At 35.3% G+C, this 23,726-nt stretch overlaps 1 protein-coding gene across 1 annotated transcript in view; it reads left to right on the top strand.

Moving 5' to 3' along the window:
* The window catches only part of LOC140245216 (uncharacterized), a 41,742-nt gene that overhangs the window by 13,726 nt on the left and 4,290 nt on the right, over positions 1–23,726 (top strand). Inside the window, exons 13-25 of the mRNA XM_072324804.1 lie at positions 1,110–1,277; positions 2,811–2,978; positions 3,829–3,996; positions 6,340–6,507; positions 7,250–7,417; positions 8,692–8,859; positions 9,291–9,458; positions 10,161–10,328; positions 12,704–12,871; positions 13,125–13,292; positions 16,543–16,710; positions 19,499–19,691; positions 22,915–23,057. Of these exons, the coding sequence (XP_072180905.1) occupies positions 1,110–1,277; positions 2,811–2,978; positions 3,829–3,996; positions 6,340–6,507; positions 7,250–7,417; positions 8,692–8,859; positions 9,291–9,458; positions 10,161–10,328; positions 12,704–12,871; positions 13,125–13,292; positions 16,543–16,710; positions 19,499–19,691; positions 22,915–23,057 (2,184 nt within the window). The remainder of the gene's footprint in view (positions 1–1,109; positions 1,278–2,810; positions 2,979–3,828; positions 3,997–6,339; positions 6,508–7,249; positions 7,418–8,691; positions 8,860–9,290; positions 9,459–10,160; positions 10,329–12,703; positions 12,872–13,124; positions 13,293–16,542; positions 16,711–19,498; positions 19,692–22,914; positions 23,058–23,726) is intronic.

The following is a 23,726-nucleotide window of genomic DNA, read 5'->3' as shown; positions in this document are numbered from 1 at the left end:
CTGTGGGAATTCAATGAAACTAACAATTCGAGTAGAAAACATCAGTGAGGTTCGAAAATCATGGGACAACCGGAATGCACGATTTGATTTTTTTTTTTAACAATGTGTGCAGTCACTCTAGACGAAAAGGCTACATGATATTTTCTGAATGCCTCAATGATATGATATACATTGCATTTAAAAAAAAAAGAGTAAAGAAAATGAGAAGAACAGGCGGTCTCCATAAATATTCATTTGAAGATGTGAATAAACCGAAGTACAATAATGTCGATAAGCATATGAAAGGAATTCGTAGCTTTCACATAGAATTTCCCTTTGTGGTATTGCCTTATTTCATTTTCATGTTGTTCTACTCTTATGACATCGCGTACTGTTGTGACCTTTACTCCCAGTAAACATCGAACGTTCCCATAACCGAGAGTGATGTGGTTCACTATTTTTCTTCATTAGATTTATTGAATTAACATCCCAAGCACGGGAAATGGATCTCCTTTCCTTTCCTTTCCTTTCCTTTATCACGTATTTCAAGAAAATATAATCATGATAATAAGGAAATATATTTGTGTTCATTTGAAATGGACAGTAATGTTCACGTGTCATTATAGGCCTCATCATAAGTTCCTGGAACTACGTGAAATTCATGCAATATTCATACCTTGCGTGTTTCATTCGTATTTTCTCCCTCATGCACTCTTGTTGTTCTTTTTTTTTTTTTACTTTTATCATTTCACTTATTTCCCATTTTGGGAAAAGACAATGCCCATGCTGAAAGTGAGAGGAAGATCCCATTGTATAGTAACGTTTGAACAATAGTGTTATGTTTAGGTTATCTTTCGAAACCTGTTTATCTGGGTCTTCTCATGCATTTTTGTTTCCGACGTGGACTGTTAATAAATATAACAAACTAACCACAAACATAATTTCACAATTAATTTCCTTTTCACATGTTTCCAAGTCTATATCCGTGAATATTTCACCCTTCATGATTTTAACTTCGAATTCTTGTTTGTGAACAGAAATGTTGAGTTTCGTGTATGATATTGTATATCAGCCCATATTGATACTGTATAATTTTTAATATTATTTCTAACCATTTCTACAATGCATAGCTCCGATCAATTAGACATGCAAACGGATCCATCAACTCAGTTCGTGCGTCCGAAGATTACGCCAGGAGCATCTGCGCAATGCCAAATCTTCAGACTTTGGAGTTTAACAACTTAATCCCAGCAGATAGCTTTTTCTCTACTATTGTCACCTCAGCATCAGAATCAAAGGTATTATCAATTTGTTATTGTTTGTCAATAAATCAGTTCTTTTTTTTTTCTTTTTTTACATGACTATGGAGACGGATATGACTTTTTTCTGTGATGTTCTAATGTAGGTAATTCTCTAAATAAACCCTAAATAATAATCACATATGTGTAGGCAGGGACACACATTTCTCGAAATTCTAGTGGTGGAATATTCTCATTTCGTATTCGCAACCTTGGATGCTATATCCAAAAAAAAAAAACCCATCGTGTAATCTAGCAGGCTGTAAGTAAAAAACATTTGAGACATTTCTTGTTCTTTTGAATGTGTTATATAGGCTCATTCCTCTTTCCAACGTTGTTTTTATGGCACGTTAAATTTTTTAAGTTAAATGGAAAGTGCATAAAGTGAAAATCATGTAGAATATATGCACGGAGTATATACACGTATATGTATACATGCTCGGTGAAAGAAAAAGATGTAAGTAGATAACATCAGAAAGGTTTTTAAAAAATCGAACCGTTCACAGGTTATACGTTTTTACATTTTAGCGTAAATAATGTGTGCAGTCATTACTTGATAAGGAGGCGGCGGCACATTCTTCATAATGTATCACAAGAATTTATCAATAAGCCTTGCATAAAACATGTAAAAGGAGATTTATACTGTCGCACACTCTAAAAACGCAAATGTTGAATCAACATTTAAAAGGGCCGAGGAGTGACAGCATTTTTTGAAGTGTTGCATCCAACTTTTAAAATAACATTTTAAATGTTGAATCTAGCAGGAAAACCAACACTTTCAAAATGTTGTCACTCCTCGGCCCTTTTAAATGCTAATTTAACATTTGTGTTTTTAGAGTGCACATGTAACCCAAAGTAACGTCGTGTCGATGTACTATTTCTTCATTATATTAATTTACACTGTAAGTAAGGATGCATTCTCCTTTAGTTCTCATTATCAACCACTTCGGGAATTGAAAGTAAAAGAAATATTTGTGTCCATATGAACTGGAAAGTCAAGTTTACATAACATTACATGCCTCATCTTAATTATGAGCACTGTCACTAGTATTTGAAAGTACACGTAATCCAGGCAACTTATAGCTTATCTGAAATTCTTTTAGCTTATATTGTTTTTTTCTGTGTTTTTTTTTTGTTTTCTATTAATTTCCCACATGGAGAAACGACAATACTGCTGGAAGTGGGTGTAGAATCCCATTTTAATAATAATGACAAGGAGCGTTCGTCTAAATAGAGGTAAAATGATGCAGTTATCTAGGAGGATTTTTAGCTGTAAACCTTCTTATTCATTTATGTTTCCAATGTGGCCTGGGATATATACATTAATGAACAAAAATTATGTCATAATACATCACTTTATCCCATATATGCATAAACATGAATGTTTTATACCGTTCACACTGTTACACAGTAATACACAATAATTGTTTTCGAACAGAGATACTGCATTACGTGAGTGTAATATTGCATATTACCACATATCAGCACATAACATGTCATGCCATTTCATATCATTTCTAAAATAATGCATAGCTGCAATCAATAAGGCATGCTAACGGAACTATCAGCTCGGAGGGTGCATCCAGAAATTATGCCAGGAGCATCTGCACTATGCCAAATCTTCAGACTCTGGAGTTTGACAACCTTATCCCAGCACATAGCTTTTTCTCAGCCCTTGCCGCATCAGCACCACAATCACAGGTATTATCATTGTTTTATGTTTGTTAATTTAGTGTCAGTTCTCCTGCAATGTCATCAATTGCCTCCGTGTTAGATAAATGACATAACCCTTTCATATATATCCTTTTTCTGTGACGTCCTTTATTAAGTAACTGTAATTGTTGCCTAATTACCTATAAATGATAACATTTGTGTAGGCAGTGATACAAAATCCTTGTAATTCTAGCAGCTTAATCCTTACGTCCTACTCGAATCCTTTGGTGCTGCACACAAATCGTTTCTATTTTCTATGCTACTATTCAGTAGGAATTAAATATTAGAGGAATTTCTTGTGCATTCACTGCGTTAGATTATAGCCCCCCCCCCTACTTTTTCCAGAATTGCACTTGCATTGCACAATAAATGTCCTAAGTTTAAAGAAAGTCGGTATACATTAACGGTATACATTTTACTACTCATGCAAATCATTTGCATCTCATAATCCAGTAGACAGGAGGTAGGAAATATTAGCAACACTTCTTGTCAATCCATGATATACGCTCTATTCTCTTTTCAAATTTTGCACTTTTTCTTGCTTTGCACAATAATTTACCCACAATAAATTGAAAGCGCTTGATATCAAAGTCACGTCAAATATCTCGTGGAACTTCATTGAATCGAAAAATGCGAGCAGGAAACGTTTGTATGAAGAAGGATCAGAAAACCACCAACAACTCTTTCTTTTTTTTTTTCAATTTAAAAGTGTGAAAGATATGTGCAGACATTACTACATGAGAACGCTGAAAACATCCCCATAATGTATCAAAATTATTTAGTAATACATATTGCATAACATCCTGTTATTTCTAATTCTTACTCCAATAATGCGTAGCTGGAAACGATGAGGCATGCAAACGGAACTATCATCTCGCATGTGGCATGCAAAGATTACGCCAGGAGCATCTGCACCATGCCAAATCTTCAGACTCTGGAGTTAAACAACCTAATCCCAGCTGATAGCTTTTTCTCAACTCTTGTTGCATCAGCATCAATATCAAATGTATTTTCAATTTTTCATTGTTTCTCAATTTAGTGTCAGTTCTTCAATGCCGTGAAATGTATTGTTGCTTTAATTAATTGGCATAACCCTTGAGGCGTTGATTCATTTTCTGTGATGTCCGTATCTAAAATAGGTAAATCTCATTTTTCCTTAAGCTATCTGTAAATAATAATAACAATAAATTCTCTTATAGAATGATTTAATCTACTCGTTATTATTTGCGTTCCCAGTGTACTGTAAACAAATCATTTGCATACTGTAATCTAGCAGACAATGGAAAGTGCTTAAAGTGAATTTCACGTGCAATATCGGTAGGGACTCGGTAAATCTGAAAATATGAGTAGAAAACATCAATGAAATTTGAGAATTAATCAAAACTTTCAAAGGTTATGAGGGTTTTTTATAGTTTAGCATAAAATGTGTGCAGCAAATCTTCATTTTGGTGGCACAGGTTGCTTACAGTGCTTATATTGTAAATTCCCTAATCATGACTGATCCCTATGAAAAATAATACAATAATACAGCACAGACTTTATCACACATTGCCCATTATGGAATTTATCCGGTATCCTCCCATAATCTGTCCATGATGTGAGTTTTACAGTCATAGCTCAGAACTGCGAAAAATTACTGAGAGCACACCACAATACCAAAAACATTGCTACCTTGAGACAAAGTCCATTCATTGACCCTTTTGACTCCTCACCTTGTCAAATTCATAAATATTCAAACCTAACCAGCATCCATAAAAATGCAGCCGCAGTGTGAAATTAACGATCGCAACCTAAAACTGTACAACATTATTGAGAAAATATCAAAATTCTCATACTTCTCAAATAAGTGAATTCACATTTTAATGAGACTAACTTAGAGTAACTGAGAGTACACGACAGTAGAATGAGTACAGTACTATATACTTATCTGGTGTAAATCACTGGCTTATACCTTATCACATTATCACGTCAAACTCAACCGGCACATTTTGACTATGTACCTTTGGTACAATTTGCATAATCATAACTCAGAACTTATAGACATAAGATAATATATTCACCTGTCTTTTCTTTATTGTATAGCGTAATTTGAAATCTCACTACATTCCTTTGAAAGTCAGATGAATAAATTTTATGTCAATAAAAATATGAAGGAAATGTGTGCGTTTAACAGAAAATTACCTTTTGCGGAATTGTCTTAGTACATTTTTTTTTGTATTGCCCTACTGTTGTGACATAACCTATTGTTGTTGCCGTAGCATCTAGCAATAGGGAGCTTTAGATTTTAGACGCGCGGACGTTCAAAGGAAAAAAAAAACACATGTTCTGAGCTTGCGCAGTCACCAGTAGCGCGCGTAAAGTATTTTTAGCTTGCGTCGCCTGAGTTGTCAAGTTTACTACGCGTACTGGGCTATTTTCACGTCCGCACAGTTTGCGACGTAGAGAGCTTCTCCATGCACCGATCATATGGGGGCGCGATTTTATTTTTTATACGTTGCGTCCCAGCGTAATCTAAAGCTACTTTTCCACACGACGTAGGGAGAGGAGAACGTCCAGCGCAAGCGTCGGCTCAAACGTCCGCGCGTCAAAATCTAAAGCTCCCTAATGATTGCACATTTCTGTGACCAAAAGTGATGTGTTCTCCTCTTTATTCTTTATAAGTTACTGAATTCACGTGTAAAGTTTGGGTGCATTCTCTTTTCCTCTCCTTTCTCATGTATTTCGAGAAAGTATAACAAGGGAAACATTTTTGTGCATTTTTAAAGGACAGTAATGTCAACATAATAGCATTATAGTCCCCATCTTAATTGTGAGCAATTTTACTAGTTCGTGAATAAAGTAACCGGAATACACGCAATAGCTCCCCTGTTTCATGTGTTCTTTCTCATGTAAACGGTGCTCTTTTGGTTTAGTTCTTCGCGGTAAAAATCATTTCAGCTTATATTCGACTTTTTTGTCATCTATTGATTTCTCATTTTTGAGACACAATTATACTGCTGGAAGTGGGATTAGGATCCTATTTCATAACAAAAGGAATCTGAATTATGGTGTCATGATTCGCTTACATTTTATCTTAGTAAGCTGTTTAGCTTGTACCTTATCATTCATTATTGCTCTCTATGTTGACTAAAATAATTTTAACATAATTATTTCCAATATGATTTTGTTATTGATTGCTCTGAGCCTCATATATCAACTATATCCATATCTATGTCGATGAGTGCCTTTCATAATTTCAACTGTTAGCGTTTGGACGAAATAATAGATTACATGAGTGTAACGAATCTGAAGGAATCATGACAATAATCTCTCATGTCATTTCTAATCCTTTCTGGAAAAAAATGCACAGTTGCACACAATAAGACACGCAAACGGATCTATCACCATTGATGGTGCATCAAAAAATTATGCCAGGAGCATCTGCACTATGCCAAATCTCCGGACTCTGGAATTAGACAACCTCATCCCAACAGATGGCTTTTACTCAACCCTTGTCGCATCAGCATTACAGTCAAAGGTATTAACATTCGTTCATTTCAGTGTCAAGCCTTTAATGCCAACAAAAGGATATCTTTCTTTTTTTTATCAATGTCATAACCCGGGATGCGTTTGATAATTAAAGATACAGGTATAATGAGCATATCATGTATTTTCATTATTGTATGGTGTAACAGGCGATCTCGACTAACTTCCTTTGGAAGTCTTGTGAATAAACCTGAATATGATTATTTCTAAAAGAAATATGGAAAAATGCACTTTTAACAGAATTTTTTTTTTGTGAATTAATCTTAATTTGTTCTATTGTATTGTTAAGACCCTAGCACCAACCCATGGTCGCACATTGCTGTAACTAAAAGAGATGTGTTATACTATCTTTATTAGGTTTGTTGAATTTTCATGAAAAAAAGTTGGGTTCATTCTCCTTTCCATTCATTTGTCATGCATTTTCCAGAAAAGATAACGGGAATATTTGTGTGCATAGGGACTGAATAAGTGTTAACAGTGACATTATATGCCTCAACTTAATTTTGAGCAATTTCCTTATAGCTTTTGGAGTTACGCGAAACTCGGGCAATATATGGCTCCTCATGAGACTCGGGATTGTTTGTTTTTATTTTCCCCTCTTGTTATCACTCTTCTTTCTTGTTACTTTATCACTTTAGAATAGTTTCGGGTGATATTTGACTTTTTTGTTATCTTTGTACAGCCCACGTTGCTACCATAATATTTATTCTAATCATTTCCGCAACAATGCATAGCTCCGATCAATAAGGCATGCAAACGGAACTATCACCTCGGATGGTGCATCCAAAGATTACGCCCGAAGCATCTGCACTATGCCAAATCTTCAGACTCTGGAGTTAAACAACCTAATCACAGCCGATAGCTTTTTCTCCACCCTTGTCGCATCAGCATCAGAATCGAAGGTATTTTAATTTTTTTTTTTGGGGGGGGGATTATCTATTCATTTAATATCAGGTCTTTAATGTCATCAAATGTACATCCTTTTTGACAATAAGGGAGGCGGATCTTATTTTGTTTTTCTGGGATGAACTTAAATAGGTTAGTCCAATTTTTGCCAAAGCAGTTTGTAAATAATAATCACATCCGTGTAGGCAGCCATACGACATCCTCGTAATGGTTTAATGTACTCAATTCCAACCCGCACCCTTGGAGTTGTATAACAATCAAGTTGCTAGGAAAGTTTAGGGGCATTTCTTGTAAACTCATTGTGATAGAAATCACCATTCTCTTTCAAAAATTTGCATTTATCAATTCGGTTAGAAGTCACTTAAAAGTTCTCAATTTTCTCAAATATGTGTACCTGCACTCTTAGACAATTATAGCAAACCCAGTTCAAGGAAAGTGAACATTCAAGATATTTCTGACAAATCTGTCATTTCAGTATTTTGCCAGTTATGTGAAAATGTACACCTATTGGGAGAATCGTGCATTATGGCGGAGGCATCAGTCGCCATAGCGACATTTCTAGTTTTTTCTTAGGTTCACTGAAGGTAAATGTAATCTTTGGTGCATTCTCCTTTTCTTTCCTTAACCATACATCGCAGGAATAGATGATAATGAAAATATTTACATGTATGTTCACTTGAATTGAATAGTAATGTTAACATGTCATTATATGCCTCATCTCAACTGTGAGCAGTGTGACGAATTTTTGAAACTACGCGAAATTCAGACAATTTATAGTTTCGTATTTGATTCGTTTTTTCTTATGCAGTCGCTGTTCTTTTATTTTTCTTTATTACTATGAAGTTATTTCAGCTTACACTCCATCATATTATCTATCTCTTGATTTCCCATTTTCAGAAAGAAAATACTGCTAGAAGTAGGAGTAGGATCACATTTCACACTGAAAAGGAGCGTTTATCTGATTATATTAACGTCACTATGCTTTGGTTGTCTATAAGTAGGAACACTTAGCTGTGCATTCTCATTCTTTTTTTCTTCTAGTTGATGTTGTTTCCAATGTTAAGATATATACACTAAATTAACCAACAAACATCACTGCTTATATCATACATTCAGATCTATTGATTCTATGAATACGACAACTTTCACTATTTTAATTTGGAATTGATTTTTGGTCAGATATACTGAGTTTACATGTGTGTAATATGGTATATAATGCTGTCGCAACCTTTCATGTTATATATCAAATCCGTCCTACAATGATTCACAGCTGCACACAATAAGGCATGCAAACGTAACGATCACCTCAGATGGACCATCCAAAGATTACGCCAGGAGCATCTGCGCAATGCCAAATCTTCAGACTCTGGAGTTAGACAACCTTATCCTGGCAGATGGCTTTTTCTCCACTTTTGTCAAATCAGCATCACAATCAAAGGTATTATCATTATTTATTTGTAAATTTGATATGATTTTTTTTTCAGTGCAATTGAATGTATTGTTGTTGTGATGATGGATATATCCGTGAGGCGTTGATTTTTGTGTGTGTGATATATTTATATTGGTAACACTTATTTTTGTTCGAGATACCTGCAAAATGATAATCACACAATCCTTGCAATTAGAATGGGTTAATCTACCCATTTCCCATCCTTAGTGCTGAATAGAAGTCATTTGTATCTTGTCATTTAATAATTGATTACTTATCCATCTATCAATATCCATATCCTGGAATATTTTCATCTTTCATCATTTCAACTTGGAATTGCTCTTGAACAGAAATGCTGCATTACAGGTGCGTATATTTTAGCACATATCTCTACCATAATCTGTCATGCCATTTCTTATTCTTTCTACAATGATGCACAGCTGCACACAATAAGGCATGCAAACGTAATGATCACCTCGGATGGTGCATCCAAAGATTACGCCAGGAGCATTTGCACTTTGCCAAATCTTCAGACTCTGGAGTTAGACAACCTCATCCCAGCACCTTGCTTTTTCTCCACTCTTGTCGCATCATCATCAGATTCAAAGGTATGATCATTATTTGATTGTTTGTTACTTCAATGTCAGTTAATCAATGGCATTCAATGCATGTCTTTTTGGGGATGAATGACATAGTCTGGAAGGTGGATAATATATATATATTTTTTTTTTTGATATCCTTAAGTAGTTAAGTCTAAATTCTGTTCAAATTATCTAGAAATGGTAATTGTATAGGCAGGGACGCAAAATCATCGTAATTGTATATAAGAGCTTGATTTACTCATTTCCTATTCGCATGGATGCATGCATTCGCAGTTATTTTCTTTTAATTCATCTCTGAAATTAGTTCAGCCTATATGGGACTTCTTTTTTTATGTTTTGATTTTCCATTTTGGGATGCTGCTGAAAGTGGGAGTACGATCCCACTTCATAATGATAAAAGGAGTTCACCTGAATTATGGTATTATTATTGTCATTTGTCTGAGGAATCTATTTAGCTATACCTTCTTATTCATTTTTTTTTCTATATGGACTGTAATATAATACATTAACCAACAAACGTCATTTCACAATAATTGATAACTTTTCCCATTATCCACATCTATATCCATGAATATTTCAACTTTCATTACTTTAACTTTGAACTGTTTTTGAATAGGAATAATAATAAGTGTGTAAAATTCTGTATAAGCACATATTGCTTCCATAATCTTTCATGGTATTTCTAATCCTTTCTACAATAATTCACAGCTGCACACAATAAGGCATGCAAACGGAACTATCAACTCGGAAGGTGCCTCCGAAGATTACGCCAGGAGCATCTGCACTATGCCAAATCTTCAAGCTCTTGAGTTAGACAACCTTATCCTTGCAGATAGCTTTTTCTCCATTCTTGTGGCATCAGCATCACAATTAAAGGTGTTTTTTTTTTTTTTGGTTATTTCACATTTAATGTGATTTCTTTTATGCCATATAATGTAAACTTTTCCCCTTTTTTGTGTTTGTTTGTTTGTTTTATTTTATTTAATCACGGGATAAAATGCCCTCGATCAGCCAGGTGAGGCTGTTTTTCAGAGAGGCCGTGAATACAGTGTTACAGCAACAACAAAAACAACACAACAGATAACAAATCAATCAAAGCAAATCAACGATAAAAACAAAAAAATAACAAGCATAACATAATGAAATGCATTACAAAATAGCAGAAACAGAATATGAAGAACAAAAAAAGGAGAGGAATATAGACGTAACCACTTAACACAAACGCTATAAAAGAGGGTGACACAAACAAGTTCACGTAAATTCAGACAGATTAGCTCAAACATAGTTACGAAATCCACACTATAACACATACTCTAACATTCTTTCAAAAGCTTTCAAATTACTTATTATTCTTACATTTTCGGGGAGGTTATTGAATATTTTAACACTGGAATAAATGCATCCAAATTTCATGGAATTTGTTCTAGGTTTTGGAAGTATGATAATATTGCGTGAATTACGTAGATGATATTTATCTATTTTAATTACTTTTTTTTTACAGATAAATGATGGCAGTAACTGAAGTAATAATTTAAGGATAAATATTGCTGCGTGTTTTTCCCAGCGGTTCATTATTGCTTCCACGCCAGATAATTCATTCAACGCTCGACTACTGAAACGATTATCTACTAATAAAATGGTGCGGAGAGCCCTCTTCTGCAAAACACTTATTTGATTTATTAGACAATTACCGGCGTTCCTCCACACAATTGAACAATAATCCAAATGAGGCTGAATAAACCCTTTGTATAAAATAAGAGCGGTGTCTTGCGGGATATATGGCCTTATTGTCTTGAAGCAGTACAACGCAAAAGAGAGTTTGGCCTTAGATACATGTAGGTAACATAACCCTTGAGGCAGATATTTCAGTTTTTTTTTTTTTTTGTTAAGTCCTTCAATAAGTGACTACAACTTTTGTTCAGACTCTCTGTAAGTTATATTCACACTTTATGTAGGCACCGATACAAAACCTTTATAATTCTAATGGTATCTTATACTCATTTCCTATTTTCATCGTTGGGTGCTGTATACAGCATTTTGCATCATTGATTTAAAAGAGACTTTGGGTAGGAAATATTATATACATTTCTTGTTAATTCATTGTGTTTTACAGGCTCCCTCTTCTTTCCCAAATTGCATTTGCATTGCACTTTATTTTTTCGAAGTTCAAGGGAAAGTGCTCAATGTGAAAGTCACGTCAAATATGCATAATGATCCAGTGAATCTTCGTATGTGAGTACAAAACTTTAGCGAGATTTGGAAATGCATCGAACCGTTAGCAGGTTTAGAATTTATACAGTTTAGTGTAAATCATGTGTAAGTCATTACTCAATGAGAAAGGTAAAGTACATCTTCATATACTGCATCACAATAATATACAATTATACGCATTTCACAAAAAGAGATAATTTATGAGAATATTACGCATGTACATTTTATATATCACTTACTGCATTCCTGTGAATTGAGTTTTAGTATATATGAATTGATTTGATTCTATTACTTAACTTGATTATTCAAATCTTTTCTGTACCTTTCACAGATAACTTACTTGTTTGAAAATTTCGCAGCAGATTTTTTGAATTTCCTACTTTTTTACATCTCGTACTGTTGTGGCATTATACGATCTAGCAATGATTCCCAATTGCTGTAACTGCAAGTGTTGTCTTCTGTGTGTTTATATTATGTTTACTGAATTTAAATGTACATTTGGTTGCATTGTAATATTCTTTTTTCCATCATCTATATCGGGAATAGATGATAAAGGAAATAATATTATTTGTGTGTATTGACTGGACAATGAAAACATAACACTTTAGGCCTCATTTTATCTCTAAAAGCAATGTCACTAGTTCATCGTACGCGAAATTCAGGTAATGTGGACAAAGATCTATACATTAAAAAAAAAATTATTTCACAATAGACTGCTTGTCGCATACAGCCATTATCTGTACATTGTATCTATAAACATTTCACGTTTCAGTGGCGGATCCAGAAGGGGCGCAACCCTTTATTTTTCGTTAAAAACAAAGGAAATAAAAAGAAAAAATACATGAAACTCGGAAATGGCACCGGAAAAATGAGTTGCGCTTCCCCCCCCCCCCCCCCTTACAGAATTCCTGGATCCGCCCCTGCTTTTCATAATTTCAAGTTGAAAAAAAAAAAAGACCCATGTGTGCGTTATTGTGTACCAGCACATATCGGTACCATAACTTTCATATTTTTATAACCTTTTGTACACCAATGCATAGCTACAGTCAGTAAGACATGCAAACGGATTCATCACCTCGGATTGTGCATCCAAAGATTACGCCCGGAGCATCTGCACTATGCCAAATCTTCAGACTCTGGAGTTGACCAATCTAATTCCAACAGATAGCTTTTTCTCCACTCTTGTGGCATCAGCACCACAATCAAAGGTATTATTTTTTTCTCTGTAATATTTTTCCTTTGTCCCAGCTGTGAATTATTGTGCTGATCATTATTTCAAATTTCATAACCCGGGAGGCGAATATCATATTTCTCTGTGATGCCCTTAGATAGTTAACTCTAATTTTGTTCAAGCTATCTGCAGACAGTTATTATATTTGTGTAGCAGCAACACAAAATCCTGGAAATTCTAATAGTTTATTCTACTCATCTCTCTATAATCCTTTCTACAATAATGCACAGCTGCTGTCAATAAGACATGCAAACGGATCTATCACCTCGGATTGTGCATCCAAAGATTTCGCCAGGACCATCTGCACAATGCCAAATCTTCAAACTCTAGAGTTAGACAACCTAATCCCATCAGATAGCTTTTTCTCAACACTCGCCGAATCAGCATCACAATCACAGGTATTAAAATTTATTATCTTATTCTTTATTAATTTAATGTCAGTACTTGAATACAAACAAATGTACGGATTTTTTTTTTTTATATAAATCCCATAACCAGGGAGTCCGATATCATATTTGATGTCGGTAAATAGGATACCCTAATTATTGTTCAAACAATCGGCAAAATACAGTCACATTTGCGGAGGCAGCGACACAAGATTTCACCCTTTATAGAAGCCTTTCTGTTGTTGAATTGTCTTAATACATTTTTGTATTGTTCTGTTTTATGTCATCTGTTACAGAAAGTCATGTGTTCTACTTTTTTATTAGGTTTGTACAATTTACATAATTTCGGGTGTAGTATCCTTTCCTTTCCTTTTTCATGCATTTTTAGAACAGATACTGAAAAAAAAAAATATTTGCTTGTATATGAATTAAACAATAATGTTAACATGACATTTAGGGCCTCATCTTAACAGTGAGTAATGTCACAATCAGACAATTTAGTGCTTGTCTATTTCATTAGCTTTTTCCTCATAGTTTCACTGTTGTTTTTTTAACTTGATCACAGTGATTTAATTTCAGCTGATCTTTGAATTTTGGTATTTATCTATTCATTTCAATTTTTTGAAACGAAAATACTGCTAAAAGTGACAGTAGGATCCCATTAATAAAGGGAAAAAAAAGTTCATCTGAATGAATGTTCTATGATTTAATTGTGGTAGGTACCTATTTAGCTGTTAATTCATATTCAATTCAACCAACGAATAATATTTAAAAATCAATTGCTTATCATGTGTTTATCCACAACGTTTTCCACGAGCTTTTAAACATTATGATTTAAACTCGGAATTGTCTTTAGACAGTAATTCAGGTGTAGTATTGTATATCAGCGCATATCGTAACCATAATATGTCATATTGTTTCTAATTCATTGGACAATTACATTTAGCTTCAATCAATAAGGCATGCAAACGGAACTATCACCACGGATGATGCATCCAAAGATTACGCCAGGAGCATCTGCACAATGCCAAATCTTCAAACTCTTGAGTTACACAACCTTATCCCAGCACATAGCTTTTTCTCCACTCTTGTCGCTTCAGCATCAGAATCAAAGGTATTATCATTCCTTTGCTGTGTGTTGATTCAATGTCACTGCCATCTAATATACTGTTATGATAAATGACACAACCCGTCAAATGTTGATTTTCTTTTTTTTGGGGGGGGGGATGTCCTATACGTGTATACATTTTACCTAAAAGTACGCGGGTGAAAAAAAAAAAGAAGATCTTTACCAATAAGCAAATCGCCTGAGTTACTGAAAGAATGCAAGACGTAGATAAAGAAATTTAAAAAACTTCATGATATTTCTTATATCATTTGATCGAGGGGGACAACACTAGGGGAATATAACAAGACAGAAACGAAATAAAGGGACCAAAAAATGGGATACCTGAAAGGAATAAGTTGAGAGCAGGGAAGCCTTAGAAACAGTGCAGTGAGTTTAAACACACACACACACACAAAATACTTTACATTAGAATTTGAGGATAAAGAGTTTAGCATTTCACAGTGAAATAGTCGTTATAAATTGGAGTATAAATGAATCGGTTTTATATATCAAAAATGACCTTGCCTAAGAATTGAATAAGAAATTTAGATGTTTCATACAGTGAACAATCGTTTTAATTTGGGGTATAAAATGAATCGGTTAGATGAATTTCTAATTGGAATGATACATTGCGACATTTTTTATTTCTTTATTGTTTTTCCAAGACGATTTAAACCATTGCAAAATTGAACTGTATCTAAGATCGCCAGACAACGAGTTCCATACAGTGTCATGAGGCTACAATAAGATTAGGATTTTCTACTTAATGTTGAAAGTCGGTTAGGATATGAATGAGTGCTAAAATTTGATATTAACGTATTAACGTAACTTAAAACCTTAGAATATCCGTACATAAGTATTGTTGTACATTATGTATGTATATCGGAAATTCTAAGAGTCTATAAGTCATTTAAAAATAAAAATCAGTGAGTGCTCAGTATTGAGAACTAGAAATATGATTTATGGCAAGTTTTTGTTATGACAATGATATAGAGTTAATTCTGCCAAGACAAGTGTTCCCATACAATATCACAAAAGGTAATATGAGGTAATATGGATGTATGAATTTACTGTTTTAAGTAAGGTATTCTCTAAACTACTCAAAGGATCCCGACATTTATTGATATTGTTGAATGAACCCTGTGTATATGCTGGGACCATGCAGTTGTGAACCAGTATAGTTACCACCAGCATTTGAAAATGAGACTTATGATAACATTGTAAACCATCTGCGTGAATAATTATTTTCACTGGTGTATGGTTATCTCTATAAAAAGAAAAGCACATTTCGTTTTTCTTTTTTTCACAGTTAAGTGACAGGTTATTGCACTTGAACCATGCTGAAACATTTTGATTTTTTTCCTGTTATATTACTGAAAGGAAATTTGATTTATGTATACATATATGTGAAAATAAGTTGAAAAAAATGACATGACAAACAAACACACAAACCTTTAATAATGTTAAGTTGATTGCTGCGGTCAGTGTTTGTAGGTTGTTATGAGAAAAAAAAAAGATACTCGTGCCATTTGCAAATGAAATGAAATTAAGTAAAGTTGAGGGAGATGAAAGTGCTACATCCAAATGTGCTTTCGAATTGGATAGTAATCTTAACGAGATATTATAGGCCTCATCTCAATTGTGAGCAATATCATTATAGTTAAGGAAAGTAGGCGAAATTCAGACAAGTTTAACTTGCGTAGTTGATTACTAATGTTTCTCATACATCCGCTTTTCTTTTCTTTTCTTTCTCACTGTGATAACAATTTGGCTGATATTCGACTTCCTTAGGTCTTATTTCTAATTTAGAGAAACGGTGAATCTGGTGAAAGTCGGAGTGCGATCACATTTTACAATGAGAAGGAGCGTGTATCTGAAAAATTGTGTTACCATTCGGTTGTCTTAGGAATCTGTTGGGCTGTACCTTATCATTCTTATTTTTCTGCAGTGTAGACTAATATAACCACCAGTAAACATAATTCACCATGTATTACTTATAGACTATATCCATATGTATATTCATGAATATATAACCTTTCGTGATTTCAACTTTGAAAGGCTGTAATGGAGTACCGTGTGTAATTTTGAATATCAGCCCATTTCGCTACCGTAATCTTTCATGTTACTACTGGTCATTTCTATGATTCTGCACAGCTGCAAACAATAAGACATGCAAACGGATCTATCACCTCGGATGGTACATCCAAAGATTACGCACGAAACGTCTGCACTATGTCAAATCTTCAGACTCTGGAGTTAGACAACTTCATCCCAGCAGACAGCTTTTTCTCAACCCTTGTCACATCAGCATCTCAATCAAAGGTATTATCATTCATTTGTTGTTGTTTTTTATTCACTTTCAGTTCTACAATGCCATCAAATGCATATTTTTGATAGATAACCTAACCTGTTGTTAGGCGTTGATTCTTTTTTTTTTTCCTATGATGACCTTAAATGTATTTGGATATATTTAGTAAATATATTGGGGTAACCTATAGGTTACTCCAATTTTTGCTCGAGCTATTTGTAATTGATAATCACATTTGTGTACACAGCGATACAAATTCTTCGTTATCTTATGGATGAATCTATTCGCTTCCAATTCGTTTAATTTGGTGCTAGAAATCAGTTGCATCTTGTAATCTACAATACAGTAGGTAAAAAGATCTGAGACATTTGAATTGTCAAACTGGCTCCATTCTCTTTCTAAAATGTGCATTTCAATTGCACACTTATTTCCCCACGTTTGATGAAAAGTCACATTAAATATCTGTGGGGATTCAGTGAATTTAAATATTATCTAAATAACAAAATATCAGTGAGGTTTGTAGAAAATAAAAGATATCGGACAAACCCTTTTATAAAAATAAGTTCTGAATTTTACAGTTAACGGAAATGATGTGTGTAGCCACAACTACATGAGAGGGCGATAACACATCTTCACATATCCCAATAATATAGGTTTTCCCGGTCAATTTCTTACTTTTGTCAATTAAGTTCCTATTCCGAGCATTCAATTTCACGAATTCCACGCTCGCAGCACTGCATCAGCAATCAAATTCAAAATCCGGTCATTCGAATTCACTATCGGAGCATTCAAATTGAAGAGAGAAGCACGCATTTCAGCAATGAACATTCAAATTCATTTCAAGTTGGCCGCGGAATTTCGTCGGTCTTTCAAATTCGTGAATAGGCAACCATGTTCCAAATGACTGCAGTAAATTTAAAAGAAGTCCTGAGTTTAGTTAGTTTGGGGCCGTGTATGTGTGGTTTTTTTTTTTTCATTAAGCTTTGAATATATTGGGATTTATGATGAAGATTATTCATTTTGCAGTATAGATCCACCTGTTTATTCTAAAATTTGAACTCGGGTTTCACAAGAAGGAATATACAGGCACATTAGGCACTGTATAGGCCTACAGACGAGCATAATAGGGAAGGTTGATTGACACCTTCAGAAAAAAAAAAACATGACTTCGTTTTCATTGAAACTGATGACATGAACATTGTGTACGTCTTCATTGTTGTTTATTTGCTTATTGGTTTACTTTTGAGGGACTATGTGAGATCATTGTGTGTCAGTTTGTCTTTAAATTGATCCATTGTCATTATGTGGTTATTGTTGGGGCGTTGTCAGCATGCAGTATCATCAAGGAATATGATTAGATTATCGTTGTGTTGTTTGGATGCACTGCTGATAGGACCTTACAATTTAAAATCTATGGAGAAAAATTTATTGAGATGAAAAACAAAAAAATACACAGAACAATGTAGAAACTTTAAACGATCATAATTACACTCTGTGCAGAAGCCTTCATTGGTTGTGTATGCCCTTTCTCCTTTCTTTTAACAAAAACAGCCTACTCCATTTTCCTCGTTAAATTGATTGCACGAAGTAAGAACTTGATCGCCTAAAAATCAAATTGAACGCTCCAAACAAACTCATTGGGACTATCACACGACTATCGAGTGAATTTGAATACCTGAGTAGGAAATGCAATGCTCGCATTTAGAAATCGAACGATTTTGATTTAACTAAAACGAAAAAGGACTCCCAGAAATGAAATTGATCGCTCGGATTCTGAATTTGAATGCCCGAATATTTTTAAGTGCGTAAGCTGTGTGAATTGGAATGCACATTAATGAACTGGAATGACAAAAGTATGAAATTGACCGGGAAAATCTATAAAACAATAGGTATAACATTTTTAAAAGAGATATAATGAAAATATCTCACTTTTTGTCATTGTAGCGTAACAGGCCGCGATTTCGAGTAAAATCATTCTAAATGGAGTGAATGAACCTAAATTAGTAATTTTCAATAGAGTGTATGAAGGGAAATGACGCTTCATGAAGTTACCTTAATGCTTTTTGGTGTTTTTCTTTTCTACTTTTGTGACATCTCGTATTTTTGTGACCTTAGCCTCCACCAATGATCACATACTGCTCTAACCGAAAGTAATGTGATTTATTGAATTTAAATGTGAAGTTTTGGTGCATTCTCCTTTCCATTCTTTTATAGTATTTCAAGAAAAGAAGATAAAGGAAATAGATGTGTGTATTTGAATTGGACATTAATGTTTAACATAATACATATGCATCATCTTTCGTGACCAGTGTCACAAGATTATAAACACAAAAGTGCGTGAAAATCAAGCTTAAGTGTATTTGTTTTGATTTCTGATGCATTGTTTGTGGTCTTTTCTTGTACTTTTGCACTGTGAAATCAATTCGGTTGATAGCTGATTATTTTTGTTTAAACGTTCCCATGTTGAGAGACAACAGTACTGTCTATAGTGCAATTAGCTTCCCATTTTATAGTGACATTGAACGTTCTTCTGACTGATGATTTCATCATTCCGTTGACTTAAATAAGCACCTGTTCACCTGTATCTTCTCATTCATTTTTCTTTCCAATTCGGACGATTACAGTTAACCTCAACCAACAAACCTAATTTCACGATTGATATCTATAAATATTTCACCTTTTATAAATTCAACTTGGACAGAAATTCTGGCTGTATATGTGTGTAATATTGTAAACCAGCTCATATTGCTACCGTAATCTTTCATGGCTTTTTTTTTTAATCCTTTCTACAATTCTGCACAGCTGCACACAATAAGGCATGCAAACGTAACGATCACCTCGGATGGTGCATCCATAGATTACGCCAGGTGCATCTGCACTATGGCAAATCTTCGGATTCTGGAGCTAATCAATGTTTACCTTGCAGATAGCTTTTTCTCCGCCCTTGCCACATCAGCATCTGAAGCGAAGGTAACACCAATCTTTTCTTTTCTGTGTTCGTGTTTGTGTGTTTCCTCAATGGCCTAGGATGTTGTTTTTTTCGATTAATGACGTAACCTGTGATGTGTTAATTTTTGTAGTTCAACCAGGGAGGTGGATCCACCTCCCTGGTTCAACCGAGACAAAAGCTAAGTGACCTAATGCGATCATTCATGCGCAGGCGTAAACTTGAAATGACGTGAAAATATTACTCTTCTTCTTGAAGAAGAAAAAGTAAACATGACGTATTTTTACCAAACTTGATAGGTAGAACCCTTAAGGGATATGATCTGAATTTGATTTGAATGGGATCTAAAACGATTGATAGAATATGCAAGTTACAGAAAAGAATGCATACGCCTCATAACCAATTCATCTTCTTTCTTCAAAATATACGTGGATGTTGCAACTCATTTTCCCGGATTTCATGCAAAACGTTTAGAGTGGAAACATCTCTGTACATTTAGTGAAACTAGCAGTATGAGTGGAGGCCATCATTGAGTTCTCTTGAAAATCGAAAACCTCATTCGCAGGGTTAGTTCTGAATTTTAGTGCTGTGCACTTGATTTTGACTGTGATGACAACATGACATTATTGCCTCATCTTGACCGTGTATATCAAAACATGTCCCTGCATAGGAAAAGGCTTAAAGGCATTATTTTCCATTTGCAGATGGAACAAATACCCAGCTTTAGTGCTTCAAAACAGTTCTAAAATGTCAATTTATAGGGATAGAAACAACCAATGTAAATAAAAAAAAAATGCATTGTTAAATCTACAATATGTGAACAATAAGTTATAATAAGAATGTTTCTAAACTGAACAGTATACAGTTACGGTTTCGTGAGAAAATAGTGATATCTCCTTATATCTTAAGCTTTATTGCGATATTTTTACTTGGTAGGATGTTTTATGATACAACTGACCTACACATATGCATCAAATGTGATATCTTGAACATTTTTTTAAATCACTGTTCCCAATGGTTCTCCAGCATAGACTATAGCTTTCTTCCACCTACCGTTGATTTTGTCATTTTGTTATGTTCAAAATTAAGGCTAAGATATCACCAGAGATCGCTTATAACCCGAAAGCTTCCATTGGCACTGACGGTGTAGCGGGCCCTCCGCCACGACTGTTCGTGATGTGAGCTACCGCCACATAATAAGGAGCTTTAGATTTGCCATTCGCTTGGCCGTTCTCCTCCTTCCCTGCGTCGTGTTGCAAAGTAGATTTAGATTTCCAGAAGACGCAGCATTTCTAAAGTAAAATGGCGCCCCCTCATTTGTTGTTCTTCATAAATGGCATCAAGTGGCTCTTTGCGTCGTGAATTTGAGCGGACGCTAACACGACGCAGAACCGAAATGAAATCACAGGTGACGCGAGATCAATTTTGACAAAGAGGTCTTACGCATGGCATCCGGAGAACATTTTTTTTTTCTCCGTTAACGTCCGGGTCGCAAATCTAAAGCACCCTAATGATAGTGATCGCACAATCAGAGTCTCCAGTCTTCTCAAGAGGTTCAGGTGGGAGAATCCAGCTCAAACGATGTTTGGGGTTGGAGTCTCTGCCATGCACTGATTCAAGAAAATACGAGAAATTCGGCCAATTTATAGCTACGTGTTTACTCGTTTTTCTCATACGTTTCTTTTTCCTTTCCTTTATCACGATAAAATAACTTTAGCTGGTATGCATGTGGATAGCAGTAAAAGGACAATACTGCTGAAAGTGGGAGTATGAACCCATTTTCTAACAGTCTAATGGCATTGATCATTCATCTGAAAAATGGTATTTTGATTCAGTTGTTGAGGAACCTGTTTACTTATACTTACTTGATACTTGGTTGATTAGCCCTCTATTCCTGTGGGAAGGGCTATCAGTCTATTCTTGAAGGATGCCACAGTGGGTGCAGACACAACGTGCTCTGGGAGGGAGTTCCACGGCTTGACCACTCTATTAGAGTAGAAGTGGCCAGCAAGTCGGGTTTTGTAGCGTCTATGATACAACTTGTAAGAGTGACCTCTTAGTGTTTTAGGTGGGGTAGAGAAGAAAATATCTGGCTTGGTTTTGTAATGGCCATTTAGAAGCTTGTAGGTATCTATAAGATCGGTCTTGAATCTTCTCCCCTGAAGAGGTTCCAGTCTGATTTTGTCGTTACATAAACGTAAGCATCTTGTCTGCACCTTCTCCAGTGCTTCAATGTCTTTCTTTGTAAAAGGACTCCAAACTGTGGATGCATATTCCAATGCTGGTCTCACTATAGATTGGTAGAATGTGGTGACTTTAACTTCACTGAATCCTGTAAAACAGCGTCGAAACATGGCAATCTTCTGATTTGCTTTTGTGACTATCTGTTGGATATGATTTGCTGGAGTGATAATGTTGTTTACAGTAACACCCAGATCTTTTTGGCTAGACACTTCTTGTAGGTAGATGCCATAAAGGGAGTACTGATAATCCAAAGCTGCACGTATGCGTAAAACAACACATTTCTCAGCATTGAAGTCAAGCAACCAGCGTTTGGACCACGCTGCCAGTTCATTTAGGTCATTTTGAAGAGAGTCGCAATCTGATTTAGTGAGAATCTTCCTATAAACTTTAGTGTCGTCAGCAAACATCTTGGCAGTGGATGAGACGGTGTCTGGAATGTCATTGACGTAAAACAAAAACAGCAAAGGGCCTATTATAGACCCTTGCGGAACTCCGCTTGTCACATTCTTCCAAGTTGAAACACCATTTCTAAGGACAACTCTCTGTCTTCGCCGACTTAGAAAGGATTCTATCCAGGCTAAAACATGACCACGTACTCCGAGATGCTTAAGCTTGTAGAGAAGTGACTTGTGGGGGACAGTGTCAAATGCTTTCTGAAAATCTAAATAAATAATGCCGACTCCTACTTTGTCATCATATGCTTGCGTCCAGTCAAAAAGGCACTCCAAAAGCTGGGTGACACACGAGCACCATGCATCCATTTTCGATTCCAATTGGGGCTAAGATTTTTACTTTAAATGACAAACGTAAATATTTCACCTTCCATAACTTTAACTGTGTGTTTTTGTTTGTTTGTTTGTTTGTTTGTTTGTTTGGGTTTTTTTTTTTTTTTTTGGGGGGGGGGGGTTCATGGAAATGCTGGCTTTACATGTGTGTAGTATAAGCCGATTGTGTTAATATATTTTTCATGTTATTTCTAACTCTTTCTGCAATAATGCATAGCTCACATCGATTCGCCATTCAAAAGGCTCTGTCACCTCCTATGGTGCATCCAAAGATTACGCCAGGAGCATTTGCACCATGTCACATCTTCAGACTGTGAAGCTGGAAAACGTTTACCTGGCAGATAGCTTTTTCTCCGCCCTTGTCGCATTGGCATCAGGAGCAAAGGTATGTTGTATTATCACTTTTCTTGTTTGTTAAAGATAAAACATAGTAATCCGGGTCACAGTGTCAATTCTTTGCTCTGGAATAGGCAAATCCATAGGAAATAGAACAATATGTGTTGGGTATCGTTTGAAATGTAAAATATTAACCAAACAGTCATGTCCGTTATTGGTTGATACGAGATGTTTTATAATCGTTTACAAATTGGACAATGGCAATATCCACTGATATTCTCCGCGAAAGTGAAACACATGCAGCTGTTTGGGAAACTGCTACGGCACGATTGATAATCACATTAATTTCTACTTCGACACTACCAAACAGGGAGGACGCTTCACGAGTGAAGTTCAGGTACACTGTTGACGTGCACTGTACAAAGGGAAACTGACTTTAACAACTCTACGCTTCAGATCTCAAAATATTCCATTCTACTCATTATCTTGCCAAATCGCTTCCGCGAGTCATAATTCTTGATAGACCCTTTTGGAATAACGCTACCAAATTCCAAGCGATGAAAGAGGACTCTTGCCACACCTTTAATGACCTTATTGAATGCAAGGTGCTCTTTTTGGCTTTTTTCGTAACCCATGCTGTCGAGATTCCTTATTTTGGTATTTCACTGTCGAGCGTTAGCACATATTCCCGCCAAACTGGTCTTCCTCGGCGCGAAAT

Source organism: Diadema setosum, chromosome 22 (assembly GCF_964275005.1).
Source record: "Diadema setosum chromosome 22, eeDiaSeto1, whole genome shotgun sequence".
Lineage (NCBI taxonomy): Eukaryota > Metazoa > Echinodermata > Echinoidea > Diadematoida > Diadematidae > Diadema > Diadema setosum.
Note: the sequence above shows the minus strand (reverse complement) of the source record. Positions and strands in the feature narration are given on the sequence as shown.